At 40.0% G+C, this 27,401-nt stretch overlaps 1 protein-coding gene across 1 annotated transcript in view; it reads left to right on the forward strand.

Moving 5' to 3' along the window:
* csmd2 (CUB and Sushi multiple domains 2) overlaps positions 1 to 27,401 on the forward strand; it is a 300,458-nt gene that overhangs the window by 217,504 nt on the left and 55,553 nt on the right. Inside the window, 11 exon segments of the mRNA XM_084738310.1 lie at positions 2,255 to 2,368; positions 8,829 to 8,924; positions 9,663 to 9,880; positions 14,490 to 14,700; positions 16,526 to 16,630; positions 16,860 to 16,978; positions 19,005 to 19,074; positions 20,787 to 20,903; positions 21,137 to 21,346; positions 23,780 to 23,968; positions 26,846 to 27,023. Of these exon segments, the coding sequence (XP_084594436.1) occupies positions 2,255 to 2,368; positions 8,829 to 8,924; positions 9,663 to 9,880; positions 14,490 to 14,700; positions 16,526 to 16,630; positions 16,860 to 16,978; positions 19,005 to 19,074; positions 20,787 to 20,903; positions 21,137 to 21,346; positions 23,780 to 23,968; positions 26,846 to 27,023 (1,627 nt within the window).

Below are 27,401 nucleotides of genomic sequence, written 5' to 3' on the forward strand. Positions count from 1 at the left end.
TGAGTAAAGAAGTTGAATCAGTTCTTGTCTTTTTCTTTTGCAAAAGTAACTGCTCTTCCACTTGAGTAAGGAATTTGTATGTTTTTGCCATTTCTTATTATCATTATCATCAACTAGATGGCACTTGGCTTGTGGTGCTCAAAGCGCCAAAAAAACTACATTTGAACAGCAATCAACAGCAGTGTCTCTGAAATCATGACACGATTACTCCAGATGATTCACAGACCTTGTTGTAAGCAGTTTCATGTCAGAACTACTTTCTTTCTACGGTAGAATCTACCGGAACTACTTTCTTTCTTCTAGAAACAAGATAGTTTAAATGAATGGCTCACAACAAGATCTGTGGGCTATCTTGAATAAATGGAAAGAGACAGTCTTGTTATTCAAATGTATTTTTTGCCCCTTTGAGCACCATAAGCTGTGAACTGCTATTTAGTTCCCTTATACTGGTGAGAAGACAGACAGCTCTGTGGCCAGTGTCTCCAAAACTCAGCAGCTCACACCAAAACAATGTTATCCATTGGTAGGAAGAAAAATATGCATTTTTAATTTGGGGATGAACTGTCCCTTTTAATATTACCACAGTAATACTGATAACCTAATACTAATACTGATCATTTTGGTCACTCTACTCGTGATATGAAATTTTCATATCATTTTCATCTTTAGAAATGTACGGAAATTAAACATGGTTTTAATGATGATTAAAATTTGAAACGGTAATACTTATTGTCTGGAATTTTGTTGTGGAACTGGTAATCATTTCATCCCTAGGTGACTTTGGTGGAGCAGTTTAATCACTATCTTTCACATCAGACAATGCAATATGTCTCTCTCAGGCACACACACACACACACAGCAAAAAATAATTGGTGTCTGGAAGATCCAGAGTTCCTGATATTTCTCTACTTTTTGGCATTTCCATCTTAAAGGTCACAGCTTGCTTCCGATATGTATCTGTGATGCTGTAGGAGCAGCAAATTATTCAGAAAGGAAAACAATGCAGACGTGTGACAAGGCTCAAACATGCAAATACAATAGCAAACATGTTTCACTCAGCTTGCCCGTGATGTCCCTCCGCTTCACTTTCTGTCTGTCTGCTTTTCCTTTGTATCTCCTGCTTCCTTTCCTCCTCCCTCTGGCTTTTTAATGACTTATCAGCATCAGACCTTACTCAGAAAAAAAACAAGTCCCATCATTGTTAAATTACACCAAGCGGCAGCGGCTGGCATGTGTTTGGCTTTGGGGTACTTCACCCCCAGTCTTTTCGAATGTCGAGGTCATGACGCCTATTCGGAGGTCCGGCGCTGCTCCAAAATGTCTGGGCACCCATCCTTCTTGGACCCTGTCGGCAACATATTTCACTCAGTGGAGTCAAAGCAAGAGAGGAAATTGAAATAATTAAAGTCCACATTTGCATTTTCCTGGAAAATGACAGCGAGGCCCAAGGCAACACACTTTGTCGTGCAGAGTTGAAATTGCTCTCGCCTCCATTCTTGCCACTTCTCATTAGGCTGATGCACCAGTCCTAATGATGGGCTATTTTCCTCAATGTAGAGGATGGAGTGGGTGTCACTGCAACCACTGGCTTCACTTATCGTGGATGGAGATGAGGAGGATGTACGAATAAAGGAGACCACTGAAGTTGAGCAGGAGAAAACAGATGCTGAGTCATATTGAACAAGGTGAACTCAGAAGATAAGGTCCAACCATCACACCTAATAGAGAGCAATAGTCCTCGGTGCCCCTCTGCTCTCTCCCTCGTCCTCGTCTTCCTTCTCTTTAACCTGCAATATTTGCCACTAGTAAACTAGACATAGATTGGATGTGAAAGGGCTGAATATGTTCAAGCGATCACAGTAGAAAGGCTGGGCTGAAAGGATGAAAGCTTCATAGTGGAGCTTTAGCTGCACATTGTGCAACAGATTCACTGTCATTGCCAAAGCCTTTCATCTACTGACAAGCCATCAAACCCCGACAGGACTGCTGATCTCGTCGTGTAATATCAGTTTTTGGTTGTGTTGTCATAACTGGCGGTATTATCCAGCTCCGCTTTAAAGAAGACATTTTGATTGAAATTGCTGTTGATAATATTCTTTTGAACGTGCATACTACAAAGTACTTTTTTATGGATTTTCTGTGTCATTTTAAATGGATTTTAGAGTTTCCAGCTTGACTGTGATGCAGTTGCAAATTTTCGCTAATTTCAGTTTCCTCTGATGTCAAATTTTCTGTCCATATCTGTCTTTTCCAGTGGTCTTCAGTCAATTCGCCTTCTTCCAAACAGCTCTGAATGATATTGTGGAGGTTTATGATGGGGCGACGCAGCACTCCCGTGTTCTCAGCTCCCTTTCTGGAGCACACACAGGTACTTTAACAGAAACACACACATTGAGATGCATTCACATTGTTGGGTAGCTGCTATGCGGGATATTTCAGCGGGTATCAGACTGGAAAATAAAAGGTATTTACATTGAACTGCAGGTAGGCCAGACATGACATGCACGAGCTTGTACAGCTTTTATTTCATATTCAGTATCAGGTTGTAATAAATCAGTAAATGTGATTTTACTATTTGAACTCATGGCCATTATTTTTTGACAAGAGAGGTGACATAATAAAATAGTTGTTGTCTTAGCCTTATTCCTTTCATAAGGATCCAGTTAAAGCCGGAGACAAATTGCTGACACAGGCAGAGCCGCCATGGCTGCAGGTGGGCTCCAGTGAGCTGTAAAACAATTCAGCAGTGACAACAACAACTAAAAGAGCCACAGGGATAACATATCAGCAGACAGGCTCCGGAAGGCTCGCATGCACATACTTCACAAACCTGAATTGGTATTACACCAACACACATGCCACCTCCCAGAATATGTGCATATAGTTATGAAGACAAGAGCACTCACACTCACACATACGCCCGTGTGCCAACTTTAAGCCAGGGAAAATAAGATTTCCTTACTTGCATTCATCAAGAAAAACAACTGTGCAGTTTTAGCATGAAGACCTGTAACAAAGACAGCTGCATTAAAATGACTGCAACTATCATAAATAAAATAAAGCTATGGTTGTTACTTTAATAATACTGGATCAACCTTTCAGCTTACAGCTGTTTATCTATAAAGCAGTCTAAACCCTTGCCAGAATTGCTATACGGATACCTTTTCTGTGCCATTGCATGGAGTAATTAACTCAAATAAGCCAGACAAATATGGCCACATGCCTTCACATTTTGTACCTTTTATGACTAAAAAACAACAGACAATTGAACAGACATTTAAGAAAAAAGAAAATTCACACCATTTACCCTAAATTTACTTTGATCTTACTCTTTACCTTTATCCGGGCATAATCTGAGTCTTAGTTTAATCTGTACTTCTAATAATAAATTCTGAATCTAAACTAGTCCTTGGTGAAGTGAGGGCTGCACACATAGCCAGTTTCTAAGCAGTTGCTCAACAGAAGTAGGGCACACATACACAAAGGAGGAAGAAATGAATAAAGCAGTCATGCAAGAGAGTGAAGAAAAGAAAAAGGTTATAGGGTTAAAAGTGACAAGGTGAAGGAGAAGAAATTATTTGTGTTCTGTCAGTGTTGTAAAATTGTGGATGCATAGTTGTAATAAATGCCACAGCTGTGTTGATGGGCTAGAAAAGAAATAGCTTGAGTAGGGGGGGAGGACCAACCTTTCAAGAGGGGTCGGGTGAAAAGGTGTGTGAGTTTAGGGCAGCTCTCCATCTCAGTCGGCCCTTGCCTTGTGGCTTGACAAAAGCAAAATGATTACTTTGGTTTGTGTCCAAAGCAGCCTCAGAAAAATCCAGTTTACAGCTCAATAAACAGGATGCTATATTAACTGCAGACTCCTGGCGGCAGGTTCACAGAGCTCTCTAACCAGGCATGGCAAGGCAGAGCTGACACACTTTGGCAAGGGAAGAGAGACTTTTAGCGCGCACAGACAATGCCACTGAAGAACTATCATGAATTAGGCATAATCCAGAAGTGTGTACACCTGCAACTACAATACAGATACACTTAAGCTCACAAATCAACTAACATACACATCTGTGAGATTTATTAAGCACGAGAGTCACAGCCTAAATATAGAAGCTGTCATTATGTGCAGTAAATATAAAGTGAGGTATGAGTATTTTAGTGGTTGGCAGCATGTTATTTGTCAAGCATGGTCAATCACAGCAGTCAAAACACCTGTGCTGACCTTGAAAAGCATATTACAATAAACTCGTCTCGGCATAACAGTCGACGGTATGTTTTCATAGCTCACATTTCTGGTGAAGCAAATCACTCTGAGAAGAAAAGGCAAGGATTGCTTGAAAAGGCAGTGGTGACAAACAGAATCAGATATGAGAAAAAAGGCAGAGTTGAATAAGTGAATGATAAAAGGTGGGAGTGTGTAGGTGTAGGTGAAGGACTGAATCAAGAAATCAAACAGACTTCTGTAATGTTAATTTTTAAATTGATTTTTAAAAAAGGCATTTGTCACTCTTTTGGGCATCATTTCAAGTGTCACTGGGGAGGCTATTTTAATTCAACTACATTTAAGCTTGACTGCTTTTATCACTGATGTGCATTTGGTACTTTTGTTTCTGGGAGCTTGCTGCAAAGAGAGTCTTCATGACTGTTTATGGCTGTCACAACGTGTCATTCAGTCAGTTATGTAATTTTTAATGACACTATGAAACTTAAAGAAATTGTTTAGTTTTAAGTTCTAACATTACATTAAACTCTCATATGTGGTTGGTTTTGGCACTGGCTGTCATGAGACCGTTATAAATGTATCTTATATAATATTTTCCTTGACATCAAGTATTTAGTACATAATGGACTTGTCATAAAGATGTCATTGAATGTTATGAGGCCAGGTTGATGACAAAGTGCACTACCAAGGTGATTAAGCTTACAGATGTCTGCTGTTATCTGTAGCTGGTATTACCTAGTTAGCTTGGTTAGCCAAGGAGCTAGCCATCAATTTTACATTAAAAATTTTATTATTAGCCAAATGATACTCTATGACAGCAGTTATAAACATTCGTAATGACTCCTTTATGATCATGACAGGTGTCATGACATGGATAATGACAGTCTTATGCACGTCCCTTCAAATAAAGTGTTACTTCAAACAATTATTTATAAAAATGTAAAATTCCCTTGCTGTAATCCCCACTGGGAAAACTCTGTTTTAACTCTAAACCTGTTTGAGTTGTGGTTTAACAGCTGGAGTGTTAATCCCTCACATTTTCCCCCATGCTTGCTGAATCTGGACCAGTGCACACCAGACAACTCCACACTGAATTTTGCCTATTGACTTCCAGCCAAAGTCCTATCTATCTATCCATGTGTGTCTTTTATATGCCAACGTAAAAGATCACATTAAGAGCAAAGTGGTTTGGAGCTGGACTGTGGCCAGAGGGTTGATAAGTTACATGCTGACACATGTTTGATCTGTCTGGATGAATACCTGCCCTGCACAGCAAATTATGAGACACTGTCACCATGATAGCACGCAGCAAGGGGTTCCTCTAATAAACTACCCAGCATGCCTTAGGGACCCTACAGTGGAACTTGAACAATCAAGGTGATGACGCATTAAGAAACTGTGCCACTGGAGCTGTCTCAGGACACTATACTTCAAGGAGCAGAGATATTCACATTAAAAAAAAAAGAATGCAGGCACAGGATAGACTCACTGACACATATGCAGACACGCAGATGTTGCCTCTGGGGTTAAGCACGTCTGCCTCCCACTACAGTGTGACAGCAAGCAGACACAGAGTAATGAGATCCACTGCAGAGAGCCAGTCAGCAGCACACTGAGAGAAAGACAGAGAGGCAGAGACAGAGACGCTCACACTTTGTATCATGTTCGACGTCAGTCAACAAATAGTTTGCCACCACAGAAGATACGTCATGGGGTTTTCCTTGTGTTTAATTACAGTATGAGCTGATGAGGGTAGCAGGTGGTCATATCAGAAAATATCCACTCTCTGAGGATTTGATTTATACTCAGAGACAGTGGCGGCTGGTCAATAGAGGGTGCTAGGGCGCCGCCCCACCTCTCCCCACATCCTAAAACTTCAGTGAAGAAGACTTAATTACTTTAGTATATATACTGTATATTTCTTTGAATAAGCAATGACAAGATTGTACAGTTAGTGAGTAAAATGTGTAATCTGCACTAAAATGTGCATGCTGCTTAAAATGTTTTACAATGTCTTAAGTTACGGATAGGTCAAATGTTTCCGGCTTGGAGAAGAACCTGTGCCTTCAGCATTCATCTGAATGCTGCTGGTTTATACGTCGTCAACCTCTGGGTGGCAGCAGAGAGCGACTGGCTCAATCTACATCTGACAATTAATACAGCAGAGTGAGATGTATTGATAGTTGGAAGAGTTTAGCGTGTCAGCTGCTAGGATGGAGACATAAAATCTTTGAAGTCACCATGAACAACGTGTTTTGAGAGGAGAACTTTAGAAGAGAAGCTCAAGAGAGTTAAAAAAAAACCTGATCAGCCTGACATCACAAACCAGCAACAATGAGAGGAAGATGATAAATTATCCAATGAGAACACAGTGACAGTGGAACTCAGCCTCACAGTGGGACCAGGTGATCTTCATATAGGTGAGCCAGGCTGGATAAAGTATTCACATCATTTAGTTCAGTAAAAACACTAATACCACACTGTGAAAATACTCCACTACAAGTAGATTCCTGCATTTAAGTCCTTACTCAAGTAAGGTTTTAAATGCAGGACTGTACTTTACTTTTTAAGTATGTAAACATTATCAGCTTTTATCAGTATGAAAAGTAAAAGTAACCACTGTGCAGTAAAATATTCCCTGTCAGTAACTAGTAACTGTACCTGTCAGGTAAATGTAGAGGAGTACAAAAGTTAAGTACAACTATAATGTAATATAATATGGATGTAATTCGAAATTGGACTTGGGTAAAGTACTTGAGTAAATGTGCTTAGTTACATTTCCCCACTGGAGATGACAGAAGCTGAATGTGTGGTGTTTATAGTGCTGTTTTATGCAGAAAAGTGGGCGACACACCTTAAAGTAGGTACTTTATATAAACGTGTCAAAGGCATTTAACTGTAGAGTCACTGAGATATTTACATCTCTCAAGGAGAATTTATATACAAAAGGTAAATTTTAAGGATTGAAGTAGCTTAACTTACCTTAACTAAGCAAGTTTCATTAGGTTATAAAACATGTTCATTTCGTTATCCAAGTACAAATAAAGGCTTTTGTATATTAAAATACACTGGCGCGATACCTTATGATGTTTGCCTGACTTTTGCTAAAGCCCCCCTGGAGAAAAATTCACCAGCCTCCACTGTTCAGAGACGCTACATTTTGGCAAAGATAAATGTTCTTCAAGGAATCACTTTTATAATAATAACATTTGAAGTCCAGCATTTCTCAGTTTGTTGCCCAGAATGTGTTTATGTATTTGGAATCTTGTAGCATGAACCTCACAAAAGTAAAAAAAAAAAAAAAAAAAAAAAAAAAAAAAGTTCAGTAAAAAAATCTGTCTGCACTAATATGTTTTCAGATGCCATTCAAAACAACATCTGACTGACCAAATTTGCTGCTCAAAAATGTGAGAGCTACAGCGATAAAAGCTCAAACACACCTTGGCCTTGAATTTTGACAGATGGACAAGCACTAAGCACTGGTCAGGTGACCTAAGAGTCCTGCCTGTACAGTATGATATTAGGACTTCCTGAGTGTAAGCAGGAGCTTGATTGTGGAGAGCCTTACGCTGCAGGTGATAAACCCAACCTAGAATTTTCACACACAGCAAAAGCTGGGTTAGGTGTGATTGCTGCAGCTGGTTCCACAGAGTCTAAGTGCATCATTTTAAACCAGCTGCAAATTCTCCTGTAATGATTTTATAATTGGGGGTGTGAGCAGAGAGTTAAAATAGTCCAGCTGGGACAAGACAAAGGAATTAACTGTAAATTAGAAATGTTTTTTTGATATTGGAAAAACAAGAGCTGGGCAGTGAGCTGACATGTTGTTCAAGGCTCATATGTTAATCAAAAGAAGCTACTAATCTCAGAGAAAATGACTTGATGTACTGCTGGTCACCTGAACCTGTGGCTCGGTGCTATCAGTTTCAGTAATCAGGACCCACAGTGTCGCTGAGGGAAATTGCTGGCTATTCAATAAGCAGAACAGATAAGCATAGTCCTGTATGACAGTAAAATATTATGATAATTTTAAACATTTGCAAAATGTGGTATACCTTTATAAAACCTTAAATGCATTTTACATTTTCATCACAGATGTTAATGTTAAAACCTAATGTCACCTTGCACTGCTCAAGACTAACCTAAACTCTAATTCTTCCGCACTGCAGTGCTGCACATGAACATAGCAGATCTCCTGCAGCTTGCAAGTTTCATGCTGGAAACAAAATAAGTCCTTAAAATAGTGAAATACTATCATTTAAACTTAAAGTTTAACTTAAAGGGCTTTCTTCAATAGCCCAGAATGGACAAATCGAACACTGGCTCTGGATATGGCCTTCGTGTTCTTCTGACACTTTAGGTTCTCCTACATACTTGAAAAGGAAGAAGGAGGCAAGGTGTTTGCAATCAGCAAGCTCACCAGTAGATGCCACTAATTCCTGCAAACTAGTCCCTTAAATTGTTTTGTACTGCATAGACCTGGGAAATGTTAGATTTTTAAGGTGATTAGATGTCAGTTAGAAAGCTATAAACTGTGGCGTGCACACAAATATAAACTGAAGGTGTCACTAAAACATGACATACCGTGTCTCTAACTTTTCTCCCATCCCAGGCGAGTCATTGCCACTTGCAACCTCCAACCAAATACTGATCCGCTTCACCTCCAAAGGCCAAGCCAGCTCTAGAGGATTCCACCTGGTCTACCAGGGTAAGTGTGCAGCACTCACACAAGTGCACACAAACAAATCCAGCCGCCTTGTTTCTTTTGGATTCCCTCTTTTCTAACAGCCGCAGTTCCCCTCCATAATAGATAACTTGCTGAGTGATTTCGAAAGGATTCACCTTCAGCTGCTGTTTCAGCTGTGATATGCTTGAGTGTGTGTCGGCAGAAGTGTGTGCTCTGGAGCATTAACACTGTAGAAGTATAAGCAGTCTGTTGAAAAGGTTGTGCTTAAACTCCCTTGTTCCTCTATTCCCCTAAGAGGGACTTTTCTCTTGAATTGTTATTTTCCTTAAACAATGCAGTGTACCAGAAGTGACATTTGCTGCAGATATCCAAAGGCAATGGCAGCTCTGGAGAAAGTTTAATGAATAAATAATTCATCTTTTGTATTTTATTATAAGTAAGCTGAAGGAGGCATAAGGCAAAGTGAAACTGAGTACCACATTTTGTATTATCTATTTGCAATCATTCAGACAATTATGACCATGTTAACTTTTCCAAGAAATCACTATTAATTAAGCGGTGAGGTTCTTAGACAATTCTACACAAGACATTTTGGGAAACTTGCAAAAATTGATGATGAACTGATGAATTGATGATGAACTGATTGTAGTCAGTCACAGAGGGGAAGCAAAATAGCTTTTTTATTTTCTTGGAAATATCACAGAATCAGGACTTAAAATCAACCACCATCACCCTAATCTTCACTCTGTTTCTTCAAAGCTGTGCCGCGCACCAGTGCCACTCAGTGCAGCTCAGTTCCTGAGCCCCGAAATGGCCGCCGTATGGGTAACAACTTTGCTGTTGGCGCCGTTATCCGCTTTGAGTGCAGTCCAGGCTATATGCTGGAGGGATCGAGTGCCATTGAATGTTTGACAGTTCCCAATGCCCTGGCACAATGGAACAGCTCCATACCCAGCTGTATAGGTAAGGCAAACAGAGTCACAAACAAAAACGCACTCACTTGTTTGTTTTGCTTGTTTTCTTTCTGTCTTGGTTTCTTTACTCTGTTTCCTCACTCTGTGTCTCTCCGTCCTTGCTTCCATTTCTTTCTCTCTCCCACTTGATGGCTTGAGTTTCAAACTCTCGTTACTCTGACACAGATGTGCGCTGCCAGCCATCGCCTGTAGCGATACAGTGAGATTCAGCCACGCGGCACACAGGTGGCAGGCACTGCTGAGGGTCACAAATACACACAGACATAACACACGCTCATATGGAGATATCCACATGTATATACAAAGACACACACTCTCTTACACACTACAGCTGTAGCAGATGCTCCTCTGCTGTCACCAGATGTGTAAATGTGCAGAACAAGCTGCGGAGACCGTGTTTGAAGACTGTAAACACTCTTTGGGAGTGCTACAGTGTGTCTAGTATAATGTGTGCTTGCATGGCCAGTTGTTATTTAATGATTTAAGCTGAGTCCTAAAATCAAACTTCTCCTAAAACAAGCAGAAAATGTTTCAAGTGAAGATAATTTATCTTCTCTTTTTTAGTGTTTTATCATGATTTATTTTTCTAATCTTTTGGTTAACTTGTGTGATTTTCATCCTGTTTGCAATTTTGACACTTGTTTGGGGAAAATTCCTTCATCCCTCTGGCAGAATCACATCTTATGTTTGAGGAAAAAAGATTAAGGAGGAAGATTAATATTAACATATTTTTTTATAGTCAATTCAGTGTGCAAATTTATGCATGTACCTAATCTTACTCTCCCTGCATTTTGTACATCCAGTCTGTAGCCATGATACATTTGGTACCCTGCTGATATCACTTATGTCTTTTCATCCCTCTCCTTTTTTTCCCGCAGTTCCATGTGGAGGTAATCTGACCTATCGAACTGGCACCATCCTATCGCCTGGCTTTCCTGAGCCTTACCTCAACAGCCTGAACTGTGTCTGGAAGATAACTGTTCCTGAAGGATCAGGAATCCAGGTTTGTATAACAGACATCAACATACCTTTTCAAAAATTAGATAACCTCTTCCACTCTGTGGGGATGTCCACGTCTGCGGCTGTCAGTACTGTCTTTCAGAGGCTTCAGCGGATTCACATGAAACTAGAAGACATAAGGAATCCATCAGTACCAGCCATGTCTTGCTTGCTTGTCAACAGGGAGTTAGAGAACGCTTCAAAAGGCCAAATTGCTGAGGGAAACACTGGCATGGCCATTTTTAAAGGGGTCAATTGACCTCTTACCTCGAGATAGCTGAATAAAAATAGGTTCTACATGCCAACTTCATGCCAATCCCATGCCATGTCTTTGCAGGCAGTATGCAAACACATGGAGGATAATCATAGCTTCATTAAACTTCACAACCACAAACCAAACAAGGATGTTTAACTGCTTTAGGTATGCTGACAATAAGTGGGTTTCTGTGTCAAAGTTTTGTGATTCCAAATCACAGCATTTTTCTACAGCATGCCTTAAGTGTCTTAATGTGGTATTTTTGAGGATTTTTTTTTTATTTTTAGCATTTTTTGTGTGGTCAAAAATATATTTTTTTTAGCCAAATCTGTGCAAAAAAAATCTTTTCAACCGCTGCCAAAACTTGAGAAACATGAGGCATAATAGAACATGGGAATGACTATATATACTTTCATTACATTCATGTTTTCCACCCATATACACTTTCAACAGTTGAATAGGCACCTAAAGAAAACACTTTGTCCCCATCAGAAAATCCAGTCCTTTATTTCCAACTCAAATGCATACCAAGGACGTAACACTCTGACAGAAGTCCACAAATATGCGACGCTGTCACAAAGTCAGGATAATAGTTCATGGTGTAATCTAGCCTACTCACCTTCCAGAAAAGAAAAGTAGGCAGTGACTCTGAGCATCTACTGCCTTAAAACATATTGAGTTGTCCCTTCTTAACACAGTCTCTGGTCAGACTGTTAAAGGAAATAACAGATATTATTTATCTTATTTAGCCTGTCGTCTTTACAGCTCTGCACTGTTTGACAACAAGCTCCTGTGTAGCAATATGTTTTCAGCTTATTATGAGCTAATTAACTGAGCTACCCACAGTATATCAATGTATAGCATTTACAGTTCTCAGGGTGCAGGAGAGCTGCTAAATGATAGTCTGTACACTAAACAGAGGCTCAGAATTTAATTTAGCAGATCAGTATAGCAGAAACTTAAGGTTGCACAACCTGAAATAAATTTGTATATAATTGCCTCTTCAATTACTTTCCCTTTCTTTCTTGGGAGTTAATTCAGTTTGCATATTCGTATTCTTTGATGCGTGTGTGATGGAACTCCACCAGGAAGCTGGGCAAGGTCCCTGTGGATCTGCCTGATGGAAAGTTTTTAGGCTTATGCTCCAGCCTCTGTGGCTAATGACCTCAGTGCCGTCCCTCAGCTATTAGCTCCTCTACCTCAGCTGACTGTCCTTGCAGGTCAAATACACAAGATGGCCCACAGGCGTACTTAACATGCTGCACTACACACTAACATGGCAATAGCTTTGAGGTGAAATAGAAAAAGAATGAGAGTAGAGTGCTGACTGTACCGCGCACCTTCTGAAAGGCAAACAGTCTGACCCCGGAACATATTCAGCACATACCTAACTGTTAGCTGTATAGTTTGGCGGTGATTTATGAGTTTGTGTTCTTTGGACCACCACAACACCCCCACACACTTCCTCACTGGGTCACTGCCTGTGCTACCAAAATGTGACACCTGAGTCCTCATCCCTGATATTCCTACTCCACCTCATCTCTTTCTCACTATCACCCTCTTTCACACCGTCTGTCTCTCTCACTGTTGCTCTCCTCCTACCAGCTAGCAGAGACACATTAGATTGGAGTGTCACGATCAAGAGGAGAACTTAAAGGAGCGAGGTGCCTCGCCGGCACATTTGCTGCGGCCCCCTAATGAAAGATCAATCTGCGATCTGCGTCGTCTCCCCGGGATGCGCCACAGCCCCTACCGCCCCTTTAATTGGCTTGTATCCGATCTATAACTATCAGTGGCAGAGGAGAAGGCTGAGGAATGGATGTGAGAGGGAACAGAAAGGGAGACTCGGAGAGAGTAGAAGAATGAGGGAGGACTCAAAGAATGCTGAAGAAATTCATCTATTTCTTCAGCATTCTTTGAGCCCTCCTTCATTCTTAAATTCTTACATGGTAAATTGGCTAAAGACATAGAACAAAGATATGGTGGCTGGTAAAGTGTAGCCCCCCTAAAGCCTGTTTTACATGGGAGAGAAAACCCAGCAGCATCTGGTTTTTGTCTTCAGTGGGAAAGAGTACACTTGGCATTCAGTCCTGGTTCAGATGAATCTGCAGTCACAGTTATTTATGGGTACCAGCTCCAATTGGCAGTGATGTAAACATGACACACGGGCAGACAGCTTTTATGGCAGAGGCAATAAAGGCTTGTTACCTTTTTTGCTCCTTCTTCGTACATGTGCTGCTTGACTTGACTCGGTTTGATTCGGTGCAGCAGCCCAACACAGCAGAGTCTTTAGTCGAATGTCTGAATGGTGGATAAACATTTTATTTCCCATAAATTCTTCACAATAAATAAATAATAAGCAGCAAAACAAACAAATGTTGGGTTTTCATCAGCAGTAACTTAACACTTACAGCTAAACCACAGCTAAAACCAAATATGAAACAGTAAAATAAAGCAGATACCTGAAAGTACCAACAGGGCCACAAAAGAGAGACTAAACAAACCACAGAGATGCAATTAGAAGTGACAAAAGTACTGAGAGTTGAACACACAGACGCTAAAAACTAAAAACCTGCTTTCCCTGCTTTCCTGCACACATATGAGCTCAGTCTCGGCTTTCCAGCACATGCAAAAATGGAAACGACTGATAATAGAAAAAGGGTCAATCAACTATTGTTAGCAGGTTTAGCGATGTTCAGAAAACTGTAAATACAGGGTCTGACCATTTATCAGGAGTGTGCCCACCTCTTCCTTTGGTTAGCATTCAACATAAAAAAAGTCAGGCAGCCTTTATGAGAATAGAAAATGCAATTCTTACATTACGTGGTTTACTTTTTTCAACAGTTAGAAGAACAAGTCTTACTTAGCTGTTCTTTGAAGAATACCCAATGTTCTCTGCAGCTGTCATAAAGTTTTCTGAATTTCAACTCTAATGCCCACCATTTGAACACAGCCTTCCAAATGTGTGTATAAAGCAAAGAACAGAAAGCGAGGACATACTAATGTACAATATATTGCACAATGACTCTTGCTGTCTCTTGAGAACTCAGAACTTTTGTTATTTGTAGAGTCCTTTAGGGTTTTGATTTATCTAGTTTTCACCTTTTATGTATTTTAAACAGTATAAAAATGGAGAAAAAAAAAGTTTATAGGGTAGTTATTTGAAACTTGCAAGGCACTCCGTCTTTGATTTGGTGAATCACTGAATGAGCACATTGTTGGGTCCTATCTTGCTCATAGAAATAGGTTTGCCCTGTGTCAGGGCCGAGACAATGGCTACTCTTAAAATCTAAGTTCTCCACTGTGTCCCTTTTCCACCTTTACCTTTCTGCCTTCTCACACTCATTAATCTTCAACACTTCAACCTCACTTTTGATTTCCCTGCACATACACACCCTTGACCCTGCTGTTACTGCTCTGCTCCCTAAATCCCATCCTCTTTTTTTTTTTTTTTACTCTTCCCTGTCTCAGATCCAGGTAATCAGCTTTGTCACAGAGCAGAACTGGGACTCGCTGGAGGTGTTTGACGGCGGAGACAACACTGACACCATGCTTGGCAGCTTCTCAGGTATTGCTCTATATGTATATGTGTGTTTGCGTGTGTGTATTTATTTTCTTGTATATGTTTAATCATGTTTTCAATGTTTATTCACCATGTCAACCTTGGACATAAAAATGATTCTTAAAGTCACTCATCTATACCTGCCAAAAGCATACTTGAAGCAACGTAATAGCCTAATCAGTTTTCACAGAGCAGCGTGTGACCTGGAACGCACACTGTATTTGTTAAACAACACGTACTTTATTAAAAGGAGGGCCTCATTTGGCACAGTTGGAGTTTGAACATTGCTAAATTAAAAGGCAGCTGGTGTAGTCGAGGGAAATTTGGAGCATCCCCTGGCAAAATTTTGGTACGTTTCTACAAAGGTTATCCTTTTCTGTGTGGAGTTACAGTGAACGTTTGTTTACAGTATCTGGGTTACTCCCCTCATAGTGAGATACAGCAACAGGGAATTCTCCTTTTGTTTGTGCTTGGAACCGGACCAAAAGTAAATGTTAGATGTGCCCTGAAGTAAAGAGATGAGAGAGAAATGCCAGACTTACAAATCTGAGTTATTAAACAACCAATTTTAGGTCATACGGTATCTGTAGAATATGTTATTTTATTGTGTGATCTTAATTTGTTTTTCTTTTCTTCTTTGGAAGGTGCTCCCTTTTTTTTCAGTTGATTACATACCCACATATTGAAAGAAACAATTGACTCTGTTATTTCTCTTTTTAAAAGCTAGTAGATCAGACTATAGTGCATCTGCTTCCCCAAATATCCTAATACATCCTATAAATGATCATGCATACATACAGTTTGTTGCATGCACACACAAACACACATATGGAAACTTGTATTACTTCAGTTTTCCACAGTCTGTGAGTGTATATACTGAATGTATATCACAGAAACATTGCATATTACACATACTTGTACATAGCACATTATTGTATATAGTATTCCTATTTTATCTTATCTTTACTCTATTTGTATTTTATTTTTACTTTATTTCCCTGTGTACTGTTACTTTTTTCCCTTGCACTTCTGTGCCAAATTCAGTTTCTCCTACAGAGATCAATAAAGGACCGTCTTATACTACGATATTCATAGGGACCCATCATTGTCATAGTGCAATCTAGCATCCTTCATTGGCAAAACTAGATGTTTGGGGCAAAAAAGGAAAAAAATTATTCTGGAGCTGCACCGTATTAAATTCTCTGTTTTTCTCTGACAATTGGCCTTTTTTGGATTTGGCATTCATAGCCAGCCTAGGGAGACTCAATACTAGGTGCTGTACAGGCAAAATTTCATTTGGTGTATAGGCTACTTATTTTTAATTTTTGATAGTGTAAGAAAGACTTCAGGCCGTCAACAATGAATTTTAAAAAATTTTTAATGTTATAAAAAGATCCATTTGGTAATTTACACCGTTCCATTTGGTAGTTTGCATCCGTTTACAGGGAGCCACTGGTGAGAAGCAAAAAACCGCATGCAGCTCTTGAGCCATGGGTTGCTGACCCCTGCCCTAACTTTACACATCACAACTAAGAGCTTAACTCTTACTCTTCCTCTAACCCTAACTGTAACCCTAACCCTAAAAGTCCCAACCTTCAAATAGCCCTTCAAAATTGTGGGCTCAAGCTTTTTGGTCAAACCTCAAAAGTATAGTGGGCTCATGGTTTTTGGACCTCACAGATATGGTTTAAGAAGCTGACACTGTCTTAAATAAGCAAATGTAAAAAATTGCAAGCTTTTCAGCTATTTGCCAGTAGCTTATACAGTTAGTTATGGTCAGCCTATGCAGGAGATAGCATTGCTAAACTCTGCTATTAATCTTCTCCCCAAGGCACCACGGTCCCAGCTCTCCTCAACAGCACCTCCAACCAACTGTACCTCCACTTTTTCTCCGATATTAGTGTGTCTGCAGCAGGATTCAGGCTGGAATACAAAAGTAAGTGAAAAAGTAGTTCATACCACTTGAAGTGTCAACACCCTGAGTACATTTCTTAACTTGCTGGTTGTCTTTCTCCCCAGGGTCAGATATCTCTCCTGCAATGTTTTAGTCACATTTTGCATTATACTTTGTAATTTTTAATCCTGTCCTTCATGTTTCTGTATAAATTGCTTTTCTTTCTTCTCCGTCTCTGATGTTTTTTTTCATCTATTCCTTATCCCCTCAGCGGTGTCTCTGACCAACTGTCCAGAGCCTGTGGTTCCTATGAATGGCATCAAGGTTGGGGAGCGTCTTCAGATGAATAATGTGGTGTCTTTCCAGTGTGAACCTGGATACACTCTCCAGGTAACATGCTTCAGATATGGTTTGGCCACAAATGACCATGAAACCACACTGATGCTTATCATTTTCTCACCATCTTTGCTGTCACTCCTGTCCGTTTTCTTTTTCTTCAGTGAGCAGTGCTCACATATTACAGTCAAAATATCAGAAAATAAACTGAGGTAGACTGTGTCATTCAGCCCAATATTTTAGTTCATTTTAGAAGTTTGTTTACAAATTATCTGTTCATTTTTCAGCACCAGTGAACTGTATGCTATGATTATGTTAATGTGATTAAGGCAGTATAAACATATTTTCAATAATATGTGCAGTAGTCTGACTTGAGCATTAATAGACATGAGTTAGGGAATTTTTACACCTTATTTGCATCTCTTTTTCCAGTGACCAAATTATGCATGCGCTGAGCTCAGTGTTTTTATAGATTAAGGGATGATTGTTATGATTCATCTCTATCATCCATCCTGAATGTTATGATGCATGACAGTTTTATCCTTAAGTTGCTCAAATATGTATAGCCCAGAGGCAGGATAGGCATCAGGACAGGTATCCTCCATCTGCTGCCTATAATTTTTAGGATGTGATGCTATAAACTCTGCAGAATTCTGCATAGCCTCCAAGTTTGACTGTGTTCTGCACATCCTGCAATGCTTCCACTGTAGTCAACTGGGCTTCAGGAGACAGATGGTGACATCTGTGGAACACACTGGATGCAGTAGTTCAAACTAATTGTGTTTGAAAGTTCCCTCTCCACTCTTCGCTGCACAAGTCCATCAGGACTAAGTGTTCCCACCAGTCCTCACTCGCTGTTCTCACCCAGAAATATCAAGTTTGGCTCATGCAATTCCCTTTTTTTCAACTGGTTGTGCTTTGCATATTTTAATTGTAATAGACATTAGTCCAATAGCTGTGACAAAGAGTTCTGGTAAGTTTGATAGCAGCAGGATAAGAAGAAGATTTCAGTAAAAAGGGTTTCAGGGGATTATTTCAACTATATGTTTCAAAATAAATTACTTAACCATGTAAAGTGTGTCGTTATAGGATGGCATCAAAGACATCGTGAGAACTATCAACAGTGTCCAGTCATTTTACTTAAATCCTCATTTCCTCGGGACAATCAAATAATATTGGCTATTATTACAGGGGGATTTAAGTTATGCTGCTAACTTCCGATCATGTAAATGACCAGAATATTGCTTTTTCTATTATTATAGTATTTGCAGAAAAGGCATTATCCAATAGAATTATGTAAATGTACCAACATACAAATGAAGTCACTAAAATTATAGTCAACGTTAGTTATTGAATTGCATTTTCATGCAAAACAAGTAGCCTCATTCATACTGTTAAAACACAGATATCCAGCCTCTCCATCACACTGCACCAAGTGTGAGACAGTGTTGCTTTCCTGCATAACCTTTTCGTTTCCTACTCTTTTCTACTAGGAATTCTGTTCTGTTCTTATAAACTAGTACATCTGACCTCTTTAGGTCAGATGTACCAGATGCACCTGAGTAAAGAGGAAATTAAAGTGTCCTTTCTCAAGCTCGGTAATATCTGTCATTATCAAACATTGTAGTAGCAGTCCTTAATCCATGTGTGCAGAGTACATTAAACCAGAAAGAGTACATTATACCAGTTCAAAAGTCTTAACCAGCATGTTGTCTTGGTGGTGGTGACATTACAGTGGGTTCCAAGATATTTTTGTCATTATCCATTTTTTTCATGTTTATGGGAAGCTAGCTTTGAAACCCAGTACAGGGCTTTCAAACAATACAGTGTTTCCTGTTTTGTCAGTGCAGCAGTAAATGTGATCACCTTAAAATGCCTGTGATGCTCCCTCTTTTTTACTCCCTGTCATTTCAGATGGATTTAGTCATTTAGTCTCCACATGAGTCATGTGGAGACAGACAGCAGGTTCAAATAATTGGAGCAACAGATGAGTGACAGTAGGGAGAACAAATTAATTAATCTCCCTGTTCTTTGTTGCACTTTTTATCTTTGTGTATTGTGTGTGTGTGCATGAATGCAGGGGAACTCGCATATCACCTGTATGCCTGGAACCGTCAGACGATGGAACTACCCACCTCCTCTCTGCATAGGTAAAAATACTTTCTCTTCCTTCTTTTGCTTCCCTGCGTCACTGCTCTCCTTCTGTTCCACCAAAACATCTTTTCCTTACTTTTTTTCTACGGCAAGCACACCTGCTAACTATTCCAAACATTATACAGAACCTATCAGGCCAAGATCCCAACAGAAAGACTTGTGGAAAGATGCTTTCAGTGCCATCATCATTTCAATGAAAGCAGAACTGGATTACCATATAACTACATACTGTTGGTGACAAAGAGAGGTTTTAGCTTTCCTATACTGTGTCCCGACTCACACACAGACGCACTTTATGACAGACATAACCAAGCTTTTGAATCCATCAGAAAAATGAAGAAAAGAGGAGATATAAACAAAGAAAGTGAAGGCTATATTTCATTGGTTTGTGTTTTTGTTTGAGTTTATGAGAGCTTTTGCACTTTTAAAATTAGTTTGATATTTCTACCTTGAAAGCTGAGTGCACGCACCAAATGAAATTGTATTCTCCGTTTTGCACCTCAAGTCCTCCTGCCTGCGAGAGAGTGCCTTGACAAACGAGTCCCACTTATTGGAACAACCTACTACTACCTAATTAGTTCCATCTCAGACTGTGATTGGTTGAAGTAGAGGGAAGATTCATCGTGTTCACAGGCATCAGCAGTTTCTTGATTACCTCAGGCATTTTGTGCTGTTACAGGATAACATTTAACCCCTCACTTATTCCTTACAGAAACACAATAGTGCTGCACCCTGAGTTTCTCTGTGGGTTCTCCCTCCTCTGGTGGATGTTGGCTGTTTGTCCCATTTATTTCTTAATCTTCTTCACCATGTTTGCTTCCCCACCAGTACTTCTGTCTTTCTTTTTTCTCTTCAAGTCAGCTAATTCTTTTACCATTAGTTTCAGCATCCTTTCATCTTTTTAATTTTCATGTCAGGATCTCTCAGTCTTTTCATCTTTTCTTGATCTCATCATTGCTTTAACTCAGTATTTCCATGCCATGTTTTTTTTTTCTAATTTCACCTTTTTTCTAGCTCCTTTGAGTCTCAGTCCTGGATTTCAGTCAAGACATTTACCAGATTTAACCATCAGTGGTTTAGGATGAAAGGAGAAAGATGAAGAGCGGCAGAAGATACAGTACATGACACCTTGATATCTTAAATGGAGAGAAAAGATAGAGATGAGATAAAGATTTCCATTTTTTCCATTCCATTTTGAAGAGATGGTGGTGATTTTTTGAACACTGAACACAGTTCTTCTTTAACAGCATTTTTATCAATGCTAATAAAATTATAACTACATTGTACTGACTGAAAAATGAGATGCTTAGTGTGATCAAAATATTAGGGTGCTTATTTACACCTATGAGCATTTTCTAAAAAAGCCTTCAAGCAATGCAAAACCAAACTGCGGTAGGGTTATTGTTCAGTTTGGGTTAAGAATTTTCTCCTCCCACCCTATAATTTATAATCTCAGTTTTACAGACTTCAGAATAACTAAACGTTTTCCTTTCTGCTGTGCTTTATCTAAAACAACTAACTTACTGTATGCTACACTCTATCTTTCTCATAAAGGCACCAATTTTGTTTCTACCAGTGTTGTAGTTGTTCAGGACTCCCACTCCCACTAACCAGAGGACTGAATTGGACCAGGTTTGTAATGTTATTTTAATCTGGGAGAATCACTGTTTGCAGATGCTAATGAAAAGCTTTGTCTGCCCTCTGTCAGCTCAATGTGGTGGAATCCGGGAGGAGATGGAGGGCATGATTCTCAGTCCTGGTTTCCCTGGCAACTACCCTAGCAACAGTGACTGCACCTGGAGAATCTACCTGCCAGTTGGTTACGGTGAGCATCATGAGGAGGCTCTTACAGCATGCCACACTTTGGCATTTCCCCACTCAAGAACCTTTAATTAGACAACTTGTATGGCTTGATTGTGGCATATAATCATTTGTAGTTGTACTTAAGGTTAAACTCTTTAGATTTAGAGCTGAAAGCCTGTGCAGGGGTACATGAGTAGCATTTCAGGAACAATTTCCCACCAACCTCTCAATATTTCTTCTTTCTCCCTTTCCCAGGAGCCCACATGCAGTTCCTCAACTTCTCCACCGAGGCCAACCATGATTTCCTTGAGATTCGCAATGGGCCCCTTGATACGAGTGCAGTTATTGGCCGATTCAGCGGCCAGGATATTCCGTCCTCCCTCCTCACTACCTCCCACGAGACCACAGTATATTTTCACAGTGACCATTCACAGAACAAACCAGGCTTCAGATTCGAGTACCAGGGTAAGAGACCAAACAAGATTATATGTAAGAAAGTCAACTTTAAAAGCTCCAATTTAAAGATGGAGAAGATTGGAACAGGAAGTAATGATCAGCCGTAAAATAATCTCAGACAAAAATAGACTTGTTTTAATATGTATTTATAATAATGAGCATAATCATCAAGACTAAATTTTGCTAATTGCAAAGCTGAACCAGTTTCCGTGTTAGGAGTCACCTTCCTCTGCAAAGCTTGATCAAACTAGTAATTACTTCAGTGAGGCTGGAGCTGCTTCAAACCACCTTTTCCTGTCACTAAAATGTGGTTCAGCACAGGTGCAGGGAATGCAAACATAGAAATAAAGGCACTAACTAGAACTATGATAGCTCGGGTCCAGACCTTCAATGCCCATTCCACCGAAACTAAGCTGTTTCTCTGGTCTGGCATTGTGACATTTCACTCAGAACCCTCTATGAGAGGTTCTACAGAGAACCCTTCTATGGTGTAATGATTCCATGCAGAATCCTGTCTGGGGGTTCTAGCCAGAACCTTTCCACCCTCCTGCTAACAACTGAGAACCCTTTTTATATTACAGTGGCTTCATCTAGAACCCACCTAGAAGGTCTGCTGAGAACCCCATATATATTCAAGAGGTCTAAAACCTGTCCAGGGGGTTCTACTGAAAAACTTAAAATATATTTTCCAGGGTTTTATCTAGAACCCATCCAGGGAATCCTACGGAGAACCCTTTTATATTCCTAGAGTTTTATCTAGACACCACTCTGGTTGTTCTACCTGAGAACACGTTTATAGTATGGTGCAAAGAGCCCCTGACGAGTTTTGCGCAAGCAAAATGGTCCTGAATAGAAACTTGGCCCTTCAGGAGGAACCCTTCTGGAACCCTTATGTCAAAGAATGTACTACTATAACAGAGCAGTTTCCCCCAAACTCACACAACCAAAGAATAACTATAAGAACGAAAGTCACAGAAATGAATTATGTCTTGTGAAAGCAAATAGCCATCTCTGGGAGTGTTACTTTGTTCCTTTATGTTTACTTATGTGCTATTAGTGTCACTTCACTCCGAGGTGTATGCATGTAAAGCCATAACATTACTGAATTAGCCCTAGAAGTGACTGTGTCAAACTAATCAGTGCACAGAGCCAGTAAATTCCCCCGATCTATAAATCTCTGTATATAAAACAGTTGATCACTTAAAAGATTTCTTCAGCATGTGCCAATAAAAGGCCTCACTGCATATCCGCTTGGCTGCAAGGAATAAATTGCCCTTGTCTGTAAGTGCAACAGGCACACAAAGTTTTTATTTTGTGATTCCACAAACGAGCGGGCAAATCGAAAGGTAGCATTGTGCATTTACATAATTATGTGTACATTAGCATATAAATCAAGCATTATATTTGCAAATACCCCCCTTTTGCAGCATTTGCATGAGATATCTCCTACAAAGGGAAGCTGTGATCCATAGAAATCAATTTCTTTAGTCATATTTATATCCTGGCTCTTCAAGGCTCACTGCCTGCTTTGCTTTTGTATCCAAGAGGGGGGGAGAAAAGTACGAATTATTTACCCACACTACTTCTGATGACTGCATCACACTCCTCCGGCACAAGTCAAACCCGCCCCTGGCATTTTTCTTTCCTTTGAAAACCCCTGTCGGAGAAGGAGGAGGAGGAGGAGTGAGTGAGTGGGAGGTTGAACACAAGGAGGAGGAACAACAGAAAGATGAGGAAGGGGAATTAAAGATGGAAAATAAATATAGAAGATGCTCCACTATAATACTTGTGTCGTGTGAAGGCAGAGCAGTCATGTGTTGAGGCAAATCTGTGGTGGTTGTGTGAATTGATAGCTAGTTCCAGGCGGTAAGAAAGAAACTGAAACAGTCAGGTGGGCAGCATCTGAAACTAAATGTGTTTATTTTTTTCACTTGCCCTGTCAGGCAAGTGGGTCAGAAATCCATTTGCCAAATTGGATTTTTGTTTTTTTATTTTATTTATTAGCAGTTTATCATGTCAGAAAATGGTAAAAAAGGTCCATCCCAGGGATGTCTTTAAATGTCTTGTTTTGTTTGTTTGTTATTGCTATTTTTGCATGAAAAATTACTTTCTCAAAAAATTCTTAAAACTTAATTAATTATCAAAAGTTTAATTCTTCTCTACCACTTGACTGCTTGCCAGAGTCGCTGACCTGGCATTTTACTTGCCCTGGACAAGCGGGCAGTCCTTATTGTTGAGCCCCGCCCAGTGGTAAATTTATTAACATGAACATACAGAAACACAGACATGTTTAAATATGATACTTATTGTTTTAAAATTACAGACTGTTCTGTTTTTTTTCTTTGTGCGTAAGTGAATTATGTTATTGCTATAAAACTAAAATGTGGTCGAGTAACTTTATTAATGAATACTGACTGATGCACATACTGTTCTCTCCCTCAGCTTATGAGCTACAGGAGTGCCCTGACCCGGAGCCTTTCCGCTACGGGGTGGTGGTGGGTGCCGGCTACAATGTGGGCCAGTCTATTTCCTTTGAGTGTCTGCCTGGGTATCAGCTAATGGGACATTCCATCCTCACCTGTGAGCACGGCACCACCCGCAATTGGGATCACCCTTTCCCTCGCTGTGAAGGTAAGGGATGTGAGATTTGTCGTATCAATGCCCCAGTAATATGCAAATTGAACATTAATTATGAATCTGAAGACTAAGTAGTCTTTCAAAGTAGTGTCCAACTATATTGCGGCATGAACCCATAACCAAAGTAATAACATGATAACTTTCTGTTTAGAACTTATTGAGCTATAACATCATTAGTGCGAAGTGCGGCTATGGAGATAATGATTATCTATTTTGAATAATGAAATTAAACTGAATTATCATCCCCCATTAATGAAGCAAAGCATTCCTCAATGAAAATCAATACTGTGCTAAAGAGGAATAGAGACAAATAAAAGATGAATAAAAGAGGGGCTAAATTGAAAAGAAAAGTAATGGGTGCTCTTTCTTTTGCCTCGTCCTTGACCCACATTCTCACGCTCCGGCTGTCGATTATTCAATGAGGTGGGCAAAATTACAGAGGGAGGTGATGGCCATGACACTGGAACTTTGAATGGGCGAGCGGGGAGATAAATGCGAGCGAGAGAGGGAGTAACAGAGTGAAAAGGCAGCGGGAGCCGAGATAGAGTTTATTCTCTCATGGCTATTTTCTTTTGTATAGGCCTTTTCAATTTTCATCAAAGATTATTAGCCATGAAAATTATACCTGTGTGTGTGTGTGTGTGTGTGTGTGGGGGGGGGGGGGGGCGGTGTGCACATCTATGTGTTGGTGTATAAAGGAACAGGGTTATATGCATATTAATAAATACATATAATATTAATCATATTGCCGTATTATATATCCCAGTACCATGTGTACACACCTGTGCAGTTTCAGTGCTCAGTTATTTATATGATAATTAATATAATTCTAATGAATGATCTTTCTGTAGCAATATGCAGTGATAATATGTAGCAAAAAATATATACATACCAGTGTAATAGTGGGTATTTCAACTAACTGACATTCCTTGACATGTTTTAATGCAGCCACATGTGTATATATTCATGATTCTGTTTTTGCCTAAAATGTGGAGAGCCATTGAAATGTGTTTGTGCGTAGATACTGTATAAGTGTTGCAGTGTGTGTTTGCCTTATAAACTGACCAGGAGAATGTGGCCTGATGCTTCTGACTGTGAGTGTAATTGAATTGGCTTTAAGACTATGACCTGCAGTGAGGGAGTGTTATAGCAGGAGATGAAGTGATTAGAGATATGTTGGTGTTAATGGGATAAATATATCTGAACACACACACACGTACACACCGCTGTTTCACTGACTTATTACCATATTAGATTTACACTTCAAATTAAAGCACTTTTTTCTTTATCCTGATTTTTAGATTGGGAAACCATTAGGGGAGCAAAATTGACCAAATAATTCTAAATATTTTTATTGTACTTACATTTTCATGCATGGACGAACTTGCTGCTGTTGTTATTTAAGTGTGTTGATCTCTCCCTCACATTTTGTCTCAGCTAATACATACCATGTTTTAACTCGTACTGTATCCTTGATCAAGTGCAGCTAAGTACAAACTGTTCCTCAGTCTCTCTGTCACTACAGTATTTACAAAGATTTCCTTTAAGGAGGATGAGAGACACTGCATTGATTTTTGTTACCTTACTTCACTTACCTTCACTTGGCTTCTTGTCTTGGCATCACACCACGTTCTGTCTATAAAATACTTTGCACCATATCCTTTCTTTTATGTTCCCCCCTCTATTTTCACTTAACCTTGGCTGTCTCATCTCCTCCTTTGTCATCCCTTTTTTGTTTGCTATATTATTGTACAGCATATTATGCTTCACTGTTTACATTAGCAACACTGTTTCAAGTTTTGTGCACTCAGCTTACCCTTCAAGCAGCAACACGCTCTTTACACATAAGTTTTAAGTAGCTTGCCAGTTGATGGCGTGAGCTAGAGGTGCAGCTCTGTGGAGTGCCCAGGGTTTAATCAATCGGTCTGATCGATAGCTCATTTAACAGGTGAGCCAGCAGCAGAGTGGCCTATCAGCCACAGGGCTGAAGCAGACAGCTGTATAACATGAACACACATAACCTGGGAGAGAAACAGAGGGATAAACATGCAATCTCTGCTTTGGGAATGATCGTATACCCATAGGCGTCCAAGGGTGTGCCGTTAAGCTGGATACCCTGTCTGGGTTTCTTGAAATGCCTGCACTATTGCGATTACCACTCCTTCCTGCTCTACTCCGGTGAATATGGGGTTTCTCTAAGGGCACCAGCGGGAATGTTAAGCTTCATAATCGTTAAGTTGGTTAGAACCTCCTGAGTTCCTGAGGAATGTTTGAAATATAGTCACAATTTCTATGCATGAAGATTTGAGGCTGGGTGCAGGCTAGTTTGTATGTGTGTGAGTGAGTGTTACTGTATATTTTTAACCTCAGAACAGCAGGCATGCGTCGATTTGTTAGGTAACACCGTTTTCAATCCTGACAGCAACATGCAGTTTCGACCTTTCCTGTCACTCAGGAACACACAAGTTTACACACACACACACACATGTGCATATCCAGTCCACATACTGTACAGACACATACCTCAAAAGCCCAGTCCACACTAACCCCTTGCCTCATCTCCGCACTCTCTCTCTTCAACCCCAGTGGGAATGGGGTTGAGGCCTTATCTTAGCAAAACACTCCATCCAAGTCCCCACTTGCTAACAGGCTTTACTGGCTAATCTTTAGCTCAGACAAGCGCCTGGGCACTAGACGAAGAGTGAAGGAGAGGGGGGGAGAGACACTGAGAAGCAGAAAGAAGAGGGGGATGAAAAATCCCCTTTTTCCACAGATTGCAGCTGAATTATGGATCTGTCCTGGTGTATTCCTGGCCCACTGATATATATACTCTGCCTCTCTTTCTGTCTCCCTTTCCCCTCTGTTCCTCAGTGCCTTGTGGTGGGAACATCACATCAGACAATGGGACCATCTTCTCTCCAGGTTACCCAGAGGAGTACCCCAGCTCAGCTGACTGCTCCTGGCTGATCACTGTTGCTCCTGGCTTTGGTATCAAACTCAACTTCACTCTGCTTCAGGTTCACGGGCCGCATGACTTCATCACTGTCTGGTAAGAATATAGGATGCATATATGTGAAAACTCCTTTTCTAGAATATTTCTGTGTGTATTTTTACCTTAAAATATAAAATATGTTCATTTTTGTTTGTGAGTAAACTGAAATGATATTTTTTTGTAATAATCAAACCAGCATCTCAAGGCCATCTTAACAAAACAAACTCTGTACTGCTTAAGTGTTGTTGAAAATGTTGTCATTTTCTTGCAATTCCATTTTCTCGTTATCATCACCTCTACACTGCCTTTTCTTACAATCTCTTTTTTCAGCTCCTTGTCACCCACTCCTACTTTTCAACCTGTTACGCCTCCAGCCTTTCCCCCCCTCTAATCCACCTCTGTTGCATCGCTTGACAAAACTGAATCAGGTTCCAG

The sequence above is a fragment of the Lutjanus erythropterus genome, chromosome 16 (assembly GCF_056507025.1).
Source record: "Lutjanus erythropterus isolate fLutEry1 chromosome 16, fLutEry1.hap2, whole genome shotgun sequence".
Classification (NCBI taxonomy): Eukaryota; Metazoa; Chordata; class Actinopteri; order Lutjaniformes; family Lutjanidae; genus Lutjanus; species Lutjanus erythropterus.